The sequence below is a fragment of the Typopeltis vanoorti genome, chromosome 11, assembly GCF_054136105.1.
Source record: "Typopeltis vanoorti isolate ZY-2024b chromosome 11, IOZ_Tvanoo_1.0, whole genome shotgun sequence".
Lineage (NCBI taxonomy): Eukaryota > Metazoa > Arthropoda > Arachnida > Uropygi > Thelyphonidae > Typopeltis > Typopeltis vanoorti.
Window position 1 is genome coordinate 22,819,685 of NC_143559.1, and position 13,766 is coordinate 22,833,450.

Genomic DNA, 13,766 nt, shown 5'->3' on the forward strand with positions numbered 1-13,766 from the left:
CTGGGTGGCTTAGGATAATAGAAATTTTCCCTGAATCCGAAAAAGGAATCAAATCCAGTATTGAAACAAAGGAATTGGTGTTGACCATTAGCAATTCCATTGTTCTTATATCTACTAGCATCGTTCTTAAGAGTGAATAACGGCCCAGAGAGAATATTTAAATTAAAAGAGTAATTAAAGTGTTAGAGATAAATCCTTTACGTACAAGCGTATCTAGACAAAAATTTTAGAGAACAAACAAGAAGAATAAGTAAATTTTACAAAGACACACCAAGATATTACACATGGTTTTCTACTTTCATGGGCTGCTTCTTTTAGTTGGATGTGTTTATTACAGAGTTCTTATATTTTCTTCCTTGTAGACAACCTCACTATATGTTTCTTTAGCTCTTTCTTCATTTTCCTAAAGGTAAGTTTTTTTATTAAATTACTTCAGTTTTCCTCAGAATTATTTTTGTATATGAACCAGCAGTTTTATATATGAGACTGCAGATTCATATACTTATATGTATGTCTTCATATATGAAAGTTGTTCTACTTTCATTATTTTCAAAAACTACTTCATATTAAGATCTTCATATTTCTTCCCTACATATTTTTCTTTTTACAATCGTTTTTATCTTGTGTAACACTACTGGAGATAGTATCACTTTATTGAAATAATAGTGTTTGGCCAATTGGATGATATCATTAATAGCAATAATGTAATTAGTAGGACTCATGCTATTTCATGCAAATTTTCATATATTTCTATGTTGAACATAACAGTAATGCTGTTATTTTTAATAACTCGGAAAAATCGCATATTTTCCTTCATGATATTTTCACTGAGGCCAAAATATGACTTATTTCTGCCTCTGGCACAAATAACTCATGTTATCCAGTTTCTGATTTGAAATTGCCCACATCATGCTAATTGGCACCCCATTCAGGTTTATCTTCATGCTATATGTGTTATTGCTACTCCCTCCTTTCTCTGAGCCTGAAGAAATCATTTTATACTTACTATTTAGAAGACTATCATCTGTTTTATCTTCTCAGTTAGTTCTCTGTGTTGTATCAGAACAACCCTACTTGATCTGGTTTTTGAAATTGTTTTCTTCTTGAAGTTTCAGCTTCTGTTAGATAAATTGTAGATTTGATAGTAATAGGGCAACACTGACACTGATTTTGCATAGCAGTTAAGAGTGAAAATCTGCACTATTGTGTGTAGCTTGATAGTCTGCTTCAGACTTTTTTTTGCTTTTCAGGAGAAAAACCCTACTAGCTTTTTTCCTAACGCTAATTTAATTTTAAAAAGGCTAAAAACTATTGCTATTCTTGACAGTAATTGAACTGGAGTCCATCTGATCAGGTAATTCATGTCATACTGACTGCCCTCTAGAAACATAAGTGAACTGAGTGACCATTATAATCTTAAGATATTTTAATAGGATGTCTACTGTGCAGTGTTATTTAATCAAATTTTTGTCTTATAGTATCATCAATGGCTTTGCATTGCCTTTAAAAGAAGAGCATAAAGTATTTCTCCTTAAGGTACTCATGCCGCTTCATAAAGTCAAGTCCCTTAGTGTATATCATCCTCAGTTGGCTTACTGTGTAGTGCAGTTTTTAGAAAAGGATCCTAGTTTAACAGAACCTGTAAGTATTATATTTATTATGTTTATAATATTGACAAGAGATTAGTAACAACATAAACTTAATCATGTTGTACTGTCACAGTATCCTTTGTAATGGGCATGATGCAGTTTGAAGCTCTTAGAAATGAATATTAGGTGCATATCTCTTAATTGGAGTTGCTCTGTCTTCACTTTTTGCTTAATGATTTAGACTCTGGCTTCTGATGGGCAAGAAACATCCTCATGTAACTTCACTAACGTAACTTATACATTAATTACACTGGTGAGAATAATTTATTTATTATTATTATTATTTATTTTATTTATTTTTTTTTGATAGTTTGTTGTAATAGTGTTTACTGTAGTGAGAATTAACTTGACTATCAGATTTTGATGTACTTACTTCCTATGCTATTTGTATTTTATGTTAATTCAAGATAATTTGACAAATGCAATGATTAATTGGGAGGTAAGTTTGCGATTTTTGATTTGTGTAATTTCAGGAGTTATTGACAACTTCACAATAGCTCAACTGTGCATAATTCTCTTTCTTGCAAATTTGGTAACACCTGACAAATGATTTTGCAGCTCAAAATCTGTTATATACTTTTAATAATTTCATAGTCATGTTTTCCATAAAGTAACACCTTATAGCTATGTTCTCTGTATTCTTAGAGAGGAGGCAATTCACTAGGAAAGGAAGCACCTGCTTACAATTTGCACTCTCACTGGTCTTCAAAATTTATTTCTTGGTATTGCCCCCCCCCCCCCCAATTATTCCATCCACCTATTCATCGGACATCAACAGATGCCACTCAGATGCTCAGTGATGTAATACTCCAATCCTCGCCATATGGTCCTTTTGTATGCTTTTCTGTAAACTTCAACTCTCTGAAGATCAGTCACTTTAGACACACCATCCATTCATCCATCTCATTGATGACCTACCTATTCTTCTTTTTCCAGGTATTTTACTTCTTGTTTTGAGAAGTCTTCCTTCCATCCTTTCAATGCGTCTAAAGTATTTCAACTTTCTTCTGTCAGTTTCCTTAAGGAGCCTTAAAGTTCTACTGATCCTTTCTATTTGTTCACCTTTCAGTATATGATATCCTCAACAGCCTTCTGTAACATCACATCTCAGAAGCAGCTATCTTTTTCCTGTCAGACGTCTTTATGATCCAAGTCTCACATCCACAAGTTGATGTTGAAAAAATAGCTACTTCCAAAATCCTCAACTTTGTTCCTGTGGAGATAGATCCATCTTTCCAGATTTTAGACAAGTCTCTGACTGTTGTTTTACTCATTCCTAATAATCTTTTGATGTCTTCTGAACAGCATTTCTTCATATTAATAATGGATCCCAGGTACTCAAACTTGCTGACTTCCTTAATTCTTTTTCCATTAAGGTACACTTGTTTTGCAGGAACACTCCTGTCTGTATTTCCTTTGAAAACCATAATCTTTATTTTCCTGGGATTGAGCTGAAGTCCTCTGTTCTTATTCATCTCATTAACTTTGTCAACAGTTTGTCATAGTTCTTCCTTGTCATTACAGAGGAATATTGTATCATCAGCATACCTCAATTACTGGTCAGTCTACCACCTATCCTAATTCCTGTCTTGAGCTTATCTAATGCTACATGCATGATGTCCTAAATAGTGTTGAGGAAAACCCATTTTTTCATTACTTCCCACAGTTTCACATGCTGAACACAGTCAAAAGCTTTAGAGTAGTCTATGAAACACATTATCATAGGGAGTCTAAATTCTTTATACTTTTCTATGATCTGTCTTTAATCTTCCTGCTTTCTCTTAATCGTATTTCTTATAGGCTTTAAAATGTTGTGAAATGTCGACTGCTTTAATCAGTGGCTGCTGTCATTTGTTACGTTTTACTATATCTTATTTGCTCACACTCTGTAGTCTAACAAATTTATTTGTTTTTCGACTGCACCAGTTAGACTACTTATTGAGTACAAGATTGTAAAATTCTGAGTTCAAGACAAAGCAGATATTGTACTTATTCCCTGCTAACTTTAATCTTTACTTTAGATCAGTTGTGACTTGAACTTAATCATTTAATTTAAGATAGATATTCAACTTTTCATTACTCAATCACATGCAGGTTCGAATTTTTGGGGATAGTGCATTGACAAAATCATTCCAGTGTGTTGTTCACAAACCATTTAATTAAATAAAGAATTCTTATTACACTGTTCGATCCACATTAGCACATTTATACAATAGAATCACAGTTCATAATTACTCACAAATGTTTCTAAATTAGGTTTAGTTCTCCTACATTTCTACTCTTAAAACCTAAATACAATTAATACATCCAACTAGTCATTCTTATACAATTTGAATGTAAAGCACACCTCGAGTGACCCTAACTCAATATTAACTTACACAGCCTCATACAGTACCCTTCTTACTCATATAATATTACACAATCTTATTTTAATTATTTACATCGTCGCAATTGACTACAAACAGAGATACACTTGATGTGAATTTGTTTGCAATTATTATGTATCTAAGTACTTACAATGAGTTGCAATATTTACAATACTTTCATTCAGCACTGTCCATTAATGTGGATAAAATTGACATTTTATCCATGTGATGGTGCTTCTTTTCTCTTTCTTTCTGCTTGCTCATTCTTGATTTCCCATAGAATTTCTTTGTCTGAGTTGTCGACAATTCTGTACCCTCTTGAACCCTTAATTTGGCAACGTGGTGGCATCAACCGCATAAGTGGTTCCTATGCCGGAGAAGATTCCTTTTCATGGCTGCAATGGACAGCTCTCTTCTAACAAGCGTTCTGACGATCAACAATAGAATTCTTATGGCAGTGGACCCTGGGAAGGGATCTGATCTCTGGTACCATTACCTTTCCTAAAACTTGCTTGTTCCTCAGGCAGCTCTGCTTTGACTTTGGCCTCAATCCTATTTAAAATGATCTTTAATAAAATCTTGCTTGCATGAGATATTAAACTAATAGTTTTATAGTTCTTGCAATCCTTCATATTTCCTTTCTTATGTAGTGGTATAAAAACAAACTTCTTCCAGTCTCAAGGCAATGATCCTATTATTCATCAGTGGGTTTTTCAATGGAAATTTCATCCAAATAGTCTTGGTAACTCTGTTTAGTCTCCATAGTCCAGACATGCTACATATAATACTGTTATTATTACATTTTAATCATAATTTTTGGCAACCTTTGTGTCATGAAAATTGTGGTAACTAATTACAGCTAAGAAATCCAATTGAATACCATAATTTAAACTTTTTACAGGTTTAGAAGATATAAAAGTTAGAGGGGATTTGTTTGTAATTTTTGAGGTTAGAAGATTCATTTTATCTGTTTCACACTCATTGAGTAATGAGACAAAAGATCCATTCATTACTCCCACTTCAAAATAGCAGTCTATTTTCCTAGTTTGTTGGGTATTTCATTAACTTTAAATATAATTATCTGGGATGACATTTCAGATTTTCTTCATGTAATTTTGGGAATTCCATTCTAGTACTTGTTCTTTTGGACATTTTCTTATTGCTGTCCTTTTTGATGGTCTAGAATTCTTTTTTATTTGGATTGTATTATAGGTATTGAATTTTTTTTTTTTTTTTTTTTTTTTTCTCATAAATCTTATTGAGCAAGAAGAAGACTTAATTCTTGCTCAATAAGAATTAAATTTTTTATGTTGTTTATAAGCAATAATAATTTTTTTTTTTTATTCAGTTTAAGCAATACATCAAGAAGAGCTATTCAGATAAACAAGATAGTAGATGCACTTATGGGATAGCAAAAAAAAAAAAAAAATCTTTGAATTCAAAAGCACAAAAAGTTCATTAATAAATTATAAAATGAGCTTTCTATTTGAAATTTTCAGATGATCTTCAGTGAATTGACAATAAAGAGATAGAATACAACAATGGATTTCGAAAGATACAAGCCATTTGCCAGAATGGAGCAGTACAGTAAATATAAGATTAATTTGAGTTCATCATGCATTCATGATGAAATTCAATGGCATCTTTATCTGTAAAAACAAACTTTACAAGCAGACTGAAGCACCACTATGGGAAGTCCTCCCTCCCTCCCTATCTTTCTCTCTCTCTCTCTCTCTCTCTCTCTCTCTCTCTCTCTCTCTCTCTGCTGCCTTAGCAAATTTCTACTTTTAATACAAAAATTATTTTCCTCGATACATCCTCAATTAAAGCAACACATACCTTTAACAATGGCGGATCTTGCAGAAAAATAATGCATCTTTTTGAAAATGAGAATGCATATTTGCAAGACTTTCTAGTAAACATGCATCAATGCATTTGGCACTAAGTTTACTGTGACTTCTCAAAAACGTTACTATCCACCAATTAGGTGGCACCCAGCTGGATTTCATAATTTTGTTTATTTGACTTTTCTGCATGCTTCTGGTATTTGAACAAGTCCAGAAATTAGAACTAAGCGATGAGAAGGGGCCATCCCTGGAAAGTATGAAAGGAACCTGTGAGCAAGAGGGTGAGGTTTCTTTGCGTGGAGGGTGGTGGAACCATGGAATGCATTGCCTTGATAGTGGTGAGAGCAAGAATGGCCAATGAGTTCAAGGAGTGGTGTGATAGACTTGGTGTTTCCTAGGAAAGACCTCCCGCGATGAGTCAGTTGACTCCATGGAGGTCTGAATAATAATAATAATATGTTAAACCTCTCTCTTTAACCATTATCACTTTCTCTGTCTTGATACAGACTCTCACTTACTTCATTATGAGAGAACTTGTTTTTCTTTTCTTTTTTTTTATATCACATATAAGCAACAATTTCTTTTCATGTTTAAAGTGTGTCTGATTTTTGTCATTCCTGTAATCTTAAGCTTTTATTTCAGTGTTATTGCAGTTTTTTTTCCCTTTAGACTTCGTTGTAAAAATAAGTCATTGAATCAATAACGCTAATAAAATATTATTATTATGTGATACCTCCAAGGAGTCCAAAGACTCCTTGGAGGACTGGAGTGAGGGCACCTACTCTACAACTCTCCGTCTCCACCACTCACTCAATAAACCAACTACAACGAACTGCAATTACCATCATCATCTACACCAATGCCATCTACCACCCACCGCCACCACTAGTATTTTCACAGACAATCAAAACATCCATGCCCATGGCGAGATTCAAGCTCGCAGCCGTTTTGGCTGGAAAGCAGGCACGCCAACCATTTGGTCAACCAGGCCAGCAAAATAAAATGACATAAATAAAAAGTCAATAAAAAATAAAATTCATTGTGAGTGAAATAAATATCATCTATAGGAAAACTTCGAAGCAACATTAATTATATTTCTTGATGTTACTATTATATACCTTGAATTATAAGTGAATTAATCCATAATAAGGTAATTCACTGTTGATAATTATGAATAGAGTTCATTTACTTAATCCTTTTTTCATTGCATGTACAGTTAACCTTTTTATTGTTAAATAAATCCTATTAAAATATATTGCTCATATGTTTAGGAAATTATCTTATAGTTCTTTATTTAGTTTTTTTCTGCTTCTTACAGGTAATTATGAGTTTATTAAAATTTTGGCCAAAAGTTCATAGCCCAAAAGAGGTAAGCTGTAACTCTTTTAACTAATTTAACATAGAGTATTTTATTATGTACTTCTTTTATTATAATGTTCCTTTGTACACCTCGAATAAGTAAATCAGGAAAGCTAGAAAAATCCTGTGGTCATGAGTTATAGAAGGAATGAGATTAAAAACTTGAATACTGCTAGATATTAAGAATTGCATAAATTTTTTGTTAGAATTATTTTCATGTTTTGTTATGTAATTAACATATGCCCTCTACATACATTAGCTGCCTTTAGGTACCACAAATACAGTAATAGTTGGCTATAATGATTTTTTTTAGCATTGCACCTAGGAGCTTTGGTCAGGATTTTTCAGTAGTTTGCTATAGTCAGGGAATTTGTTATACCAGTGTTTACTATAGTGAGGGTCAATGATCAAATCAATAATCACTGTTTTGAAAAGTTCAAACTCGATGGCATAAACCATAACAGTTAAGCAGTTGATTGTTGAATGCATCATATCATGAATTCCAGTGTAGCAAAAGAATATTCTTGTTCAGTTGTTTAGTTTGCATAAGCACTGCAGTTTGTGCAGTGCCAGATGTACTATCTTAGACAAGACCTAATGAAATGCTGCAAATGATAAGCCAAATTTGTTCTTATTCTCTGTCTGCCATGTATTCTTTCTTTATTTCTTTCTCAAATGCACAACAATTGTTTGGATTTCGAGGCAGTTATTGAAAATGCATAAAAGTAAACAGTTGTTGCTTCTTATTCTAGATCTCTTTTTCACTGTTCTTCCATTTGTATTAAAATGGTGACTATTTTCAGTTTAAACTGGATAGAATTTTCTCCATTACCATCAAGTCCGAATGGTAAAGAGTAAGATTTACATACCAAAATCTGTTTTTGCATGTTGGTATATAGATCCTTGGAAACTGGAAAAATTAAATTACCAGATGGAAGTAGAAGATGAAACATTATGTTTAGTTTAAGGAATTTCTGTATAGCAGGGTGAGTGTGATTTTCATTTGTGTGAAAATCACACTCACCCTTTATTTTTTATTTTTTTTTTCAGTTGAGTGTAATCTTTTTTTTTTTTTTTTTTTTAATTACTAAATGCAGTTTAATTACAAATAAATGCAATACATTTCTTTTGTGACTTCAACAAAGGATTGTAAATATCAGAGTAGACTGGTACGAAGAATTATTGTTTTTCTTCTTCTTCTTTTTTTGCAGCTTCTCCCACTTAAGTGGGGTCACTGTTGATAATGAGTCTCCTCCACACCTTCCTGTCTTGGGCTGTCACCACATCCAAGTTCTTCATCCTCAAGTCCTCTTCTACCAGCTCCCTTCATCTCTTCTTTGGCTGCCCACGCTTCCGCCTTTCTTGCACATCCATCTGCATGACCCTTCTTCCCACATATTCGTCCTCCCTCCTCATCACATGACCAAACCATCTCAACCTTGCCTCCTGTATTTTCGCTCCTAAGTTCCTAACTTTCACTGTTCCCCTGACATAGTCATTTCTCAGACAATCCTTTCTGGTCACACCGCACATCCACCTAAGCATTCTCATCTCTGCTACTTCCATCCTGTATTTTTCCTCAGGGCCACAGTTTCTATAGCATATGTCATAGCTGGCCTCACTACTGCCCTATAGATTTTGCCTTTCAGATTGATCGGCACCCTCTTATCGCATAACACTCCAGCCATCTCCCTCCAGTTCCTCCAACCCGCTTGTATCCTGCATCCCACTTCCTTCTCATCTCCTCCATCTTCTTCCACTGTTGAACCTAAGTATCTAAAGTCTCTCACCTTCCTGATGACATTTCCATCCAGCTCCAGATCTGTCTCCTGTCCACCACCCACTGTGGAACACATATACTCTGTCTTACTTCTGCTCAGTCTCATACCTCTCTCTTCAAGTACTTTTCTCCATCTTTCCAGTTTAGTTCCTGCTTCTTCTCTTGAATCTGCATACAACATTGTCCAAGGTGCATCTGCTCTCACCTCCTCTGTTACCACCTCCATCACAATATTAAACAGAAACGGACTTAATGCTGATGCAACCCAGCTGTTACTTGAAAACTTTGTGTGTCCCAGACAGGTCCGAACAGTTGTCTTCACATTTCTGTACATTTCCCGCAACAACCTGACATATTTCTCCAGCACCTTCTTCTTCTTCAGACACCTCCGGACTTCTTGCCTTGGCACTCTATTGTATGCTTTCTCCAGATCAATAAATGCCAGATGTAGCTCCCGTTGTTTCTCTCGAAACTTTTCCATCATCTGCCGTAACCCAAAGATAGCATCTGTTGTTGATCTACCAGGCATGAAGCCAAATTGTTCCTTTGCAATCTCCACCTCCTTCGTCAATCTACCATCAAGAACCCTTTCTAGGATTTTCATTGTGTGGGACATCAACTTTATTCCTTTGTAATTTTACAGTCTTGTGCATTCCCCTTGTAGATGGGAACAAGATTACTCTCCCTCCATTCCTCAGGTATATTTTCCTGTTGGCAAACTTTCATGAACAGGTCCCACAGCACATCAATTCCCTCTTCCCCCAGTGCCTTCCATGCCTCCACTGGAATTCTGTTGGGGCCCACCGGTTTTCCATTCCTCATCCTCTACATGGCCTCCGTCACTTCCACTCTACTGATGTTCTGCACCATCCCCTCAGAAGGCTGCCCATCTCCTCTGTGAGTCCTTGCATTTTCCTCATCCAAAAGTCCCTCAAAGTATATTTTCCATCTGTTTCTTATGTCCACATCCCTCCATAATACTCTTCCTTCAGCGTCTTTGATCTGCCTCACATGTAAGATGTCCTTTGCTGCTTTATTTTTACATTTTGCTAGTTGGTAAATTTTTCTCTGTCCTTCTTTGTTTCTAATTGATCATACAGATCCTGATATGCCATGGCCTTCGCCTGTGCCACAACTCTCTTGGCTTCTTACTTTCTTTCTCTGTACACCTCTCTGTCCTCTTCCACTCTTGGCTCATCCCACTTCTGTTTTGCCTTCCTCTTAGCTGTCACTGCCACTTGTACATTATTATTCCACTACCAACCCTCCTCCTGTTCTCTAATCTTTCCAGATGTCTCGCCAACCGCCTCGATTGCACAGCTGAGGATAACTTTTGAATTATGTTTCCACCAATCTTGTACACTTTCCAGTCCATCCGAAATTCTCTCTCTAATACCCTCTCCCTAAAACTATTCTTCACGCTCTCTTCTTTTAAGCGAAACCACTTAATTGTTTTCATCCCATGGCTTCCAGAGGTTCTTATCTTTGATCTTATTTTAAAGTATGTGCACAGCAGTCGGTGTTGCTGTGCTACTTGATCTTTTGGAATTACTTTACAATTTGTCACAACCTTAAGATGTTTTCTTCTAGTCAAAATGTAGTCAATTTGTGAACTGTTGTTACCACTCCTAAATGTTATCAAATGTTCTTCCGTCTTGTAGAAAAACGAGTTCACAATTGCCAGATCAAACGCTCAAAGTCCTCAACCCTCTCTCCTTCCTAGTTCATCATTCCCACTCAGTGGCCACCATGCACCCTTTCACAGTCTCTATTCTGTCTCGCTATTTGTCCATTCAAGTCTCCTCTTACAATCACCAACTCCTTTTTTTCCAGTTCCCTCATTTCTTCATCTAACACATTCCAGAACTCATCTTTTTCCTCTGCTGTACAGCCAACTTGCGGGGCATATACACATAATACGACCACCTGCTCTTCTCCAAGACCCAATTTCATTCACATGATCCTGTCATTCCTTCTACCTTCTTCCAGTACTTCTCCCTTCATTCTGCCACACACCACAATTCCTACACCATTTCTTCCGTCGTTATTCGCTCCAGAGTAGAACAATTTATATCCATCTCCCAGTTCCTTTGCCTTTCCTCCCTTCTACCTTGTCTCCTGCACACATAAAATGTCCAACTTCCTCTTCCTCATCATGTCTGCCACCTCTCTTCCCCTTCTAGTCATGCTTCCAACATTGTGTTCCCACTCGCAACATCTTCTCCACCTGCTGGGCTCGCTTCTTTAACTGCACCTGCCCTCGATGCGGTAGCCCTTGTCCACTTCTCTCTCCCTTATCTTCATATCCCTTAAGCGATACGCCTTAGCCCTTATATCATTTTCTCTTTGACTCATATCATAGCTAGAGCTGGCAGTGAAGTTTTACGACCAGATGCCCTTCCTGACATCAACCCTCTCCGTTTATCTGGGCTTGGGACCAGCACCTATTTAGGCTAGCTTGCCTCCTTCGGTGGCTGCATAAGACGAAATGACTTAGCAAGATAGGAAAGATTCACCCCTAGCCCTTGAATACTCTAATAGCATCAGGGGGAAGGAGCAAGGAGAGGAGAAAGAAGCAAAGAAAGAAGCGGAGGGACCAGTCTACAGAATAATATAACAGATGTATATTACATGAAGTAAGGCATGGTCCAGCATCTGGTACATCGGTTTTGCCATGCCCGTACTCACTAAAGTGAGCCCTTGAGGTCGAGCAAACAACTGAATCTTCTTCTTTCACTATTCCTTATCCCATGTCAAACGAGGTCGGCGCACCAATCTTTAACCTTCCTCTTCCAAGTTCTCCGGTCCAAGGCGTCCTTCGGATGCCATCCTTTCTCCCTAAGATCCTCTGTCACCTTATCCCTCCACCTGAGCTTGGGCCTGCCTCTTTTCCTCCTTCCCTCCAACTCAATATACTCCACTCGTTTACCAACACACTCCTCACCCTTCCTCTCTACGTGTCCAAACCACCTCAGCCTACCTTCTTGTATCTTCTTGCCAGTTGGTCCCACCTTAACCGTTCCTCTGATGTAGTCATTCCTTATCCTGTCCTTTGTCACACCACTCATCCATCTCAACATCCACATCTCCGCTACCTCCATCTTCCTCTTCTGTGCCTTGGTGATAGGCCACGTCTCTGCACCTTGGAGCATCGCCAGCCTCACCACTATCTTATACAGCTTTCCTTTCCTCTTACAACTCACTCTATTGTCGCACAGGACCCGGCTCATCTTCCTCCAATTCATCCAACTGCATGTTATTCGGTGCTGTATTTTTTCACCCAAGTCACCATTCCTCTCGACAACCGACCCAAGGTACTTGAATTTCTTCCCTGAAATTAGCCTTTTACCCTGGAGTTCTATGACCATATCCTCATCACTACCTGTTGACATATATTCAGTCTTCACCCGGTTAATTCTCATGCCTCTCTCCTCCAATCCCTTTCTTCACTCTTCCAGGGTACTTTCAAGCTTCTCTCAGGATGATTCGCATAGAACAATGTTGTTGGCAAACAGCATGCTCCATGGTGCCTCCTTCTTGACATCCTCCACTAGTACATCCATGACCAGGTCAAAGAGGTAGGGGCTCAGAGCTGACCCTTGGTATAGCCCTACGACAATGGGGAACCCTTCTGTCATGCCGACACTAGACCTGACCTGAGTTTCTGTTTCCTCATACATCGCCTTCACCAACCTCACGTACTTCTCCGACACCCCTTCTTCCTCATACACCTCCATACCTCCTGCCTGACCACTCTGTCGTATGCCTTTTCCAGGTCTATAAACACCATGTGCAGATCCACTTGCATCTCTCTATATTTCTCCATCAATTGCCTTAGTGCAAATATCGCTTCCGTTGTCCCTCTTCCTGGCATAAATCCAAACTGCTTCTCACCGTTTTTTGTTTCCTGTCGTATCCTTCCTTCAATTACTCTTTCCCATATCTTCAATGTGTGTGACATCAGCTTGATCCCTCTATAGTTGCCACAGTCTTGAACATCTCCTCTTCCTTTGTAGATTGGGACAAGAATACTTTTCCTCCATTCCTCTGGTATCTTTTCCTGTTGGGCTATTTTCCTCATAAGATCCCATAACATATCCACGCCCTCACTGCCCAAACTTTTCCACACTTCCCCAGGTATCTGGTCTGCCCCCCACATCCTTTCCATTCTTCATTTTTCTCACTACCCAATCCACTTCCTCTCTACTTATGTCTTGCACCGGTCTCTCGTTTGCCTCTCCATCCTCACGCCTCTCTCTCGGATTCTCCTCATTTAGTAGTTTACAGAAATATTCTTTCCATCTTCCTCTGATTTTGTCCTCGTCTTGTAATACTACTCCTGAGGCATCCTTTATCTGCTTGACTGATGTTATGTCTTTCGAGGCCTTATCTCTGGCTTTCGCTATTCTCAACAACTGAACTGCACCACCGTTTCTCTCCAGTTCTTCATAAACCTCATCAACTGCCCTTGCCACAGCTCTCTTTGCATTTTTCTTCGCTAATCTATATGCCTCCTTGTCAGCTCTAGTTCCAGTCGTCCCATTTTTTCTTTGCCTCTTTCTTTTCCTTGATCTCCACCTGCACCTCCTCATTCCACCACCATGCCTCCTTATCCTCATGCGGTCCCTTTCCTGATGTTATACCAAGCACCTCTTCTCCATTTTTCTAATATTCCAACTATTAACGTCCCACCATTCTTCCACATCCTCTGGTAACTTAATTTCTTTCAATAACCTTTTCTTTAAACTTATTCCTTGGGCCTTCC

General features: G+C 37.6%; 1 protein-coding gene across 7 annotated transcripts in view; it reads left to right on the forward strand.

Annotated features, from left to right (window-relative positions):
* The window catches only part of LOC150101365 (serine/threonine-protein phosphatase 2A 56 kDa regulatory subunit gamma isoform-like), a 430,932-nt gene that overhangs the window by 213,956 nt on the left and 203,210 nt on the right, over positions 1-13,766 (forward strand). For all 7 annotated transcript variants that reach the window (XM_090400222.1, XM_090400219.1, XM_090400225.1 and 4 more), the window contains 2 exons: positions 1,479-1,641; positions 7,181-7,231. In XM_090400222.1, the coding sequence (XP_090256348.1) occupies positions 1,479-1,641; positions 7,181-7,231 (214 nt within the window). The remainder of the gene's footprint in view (positions 1-1,478; positions 1,642-7,180; positions 7,232-13,766) is intronic.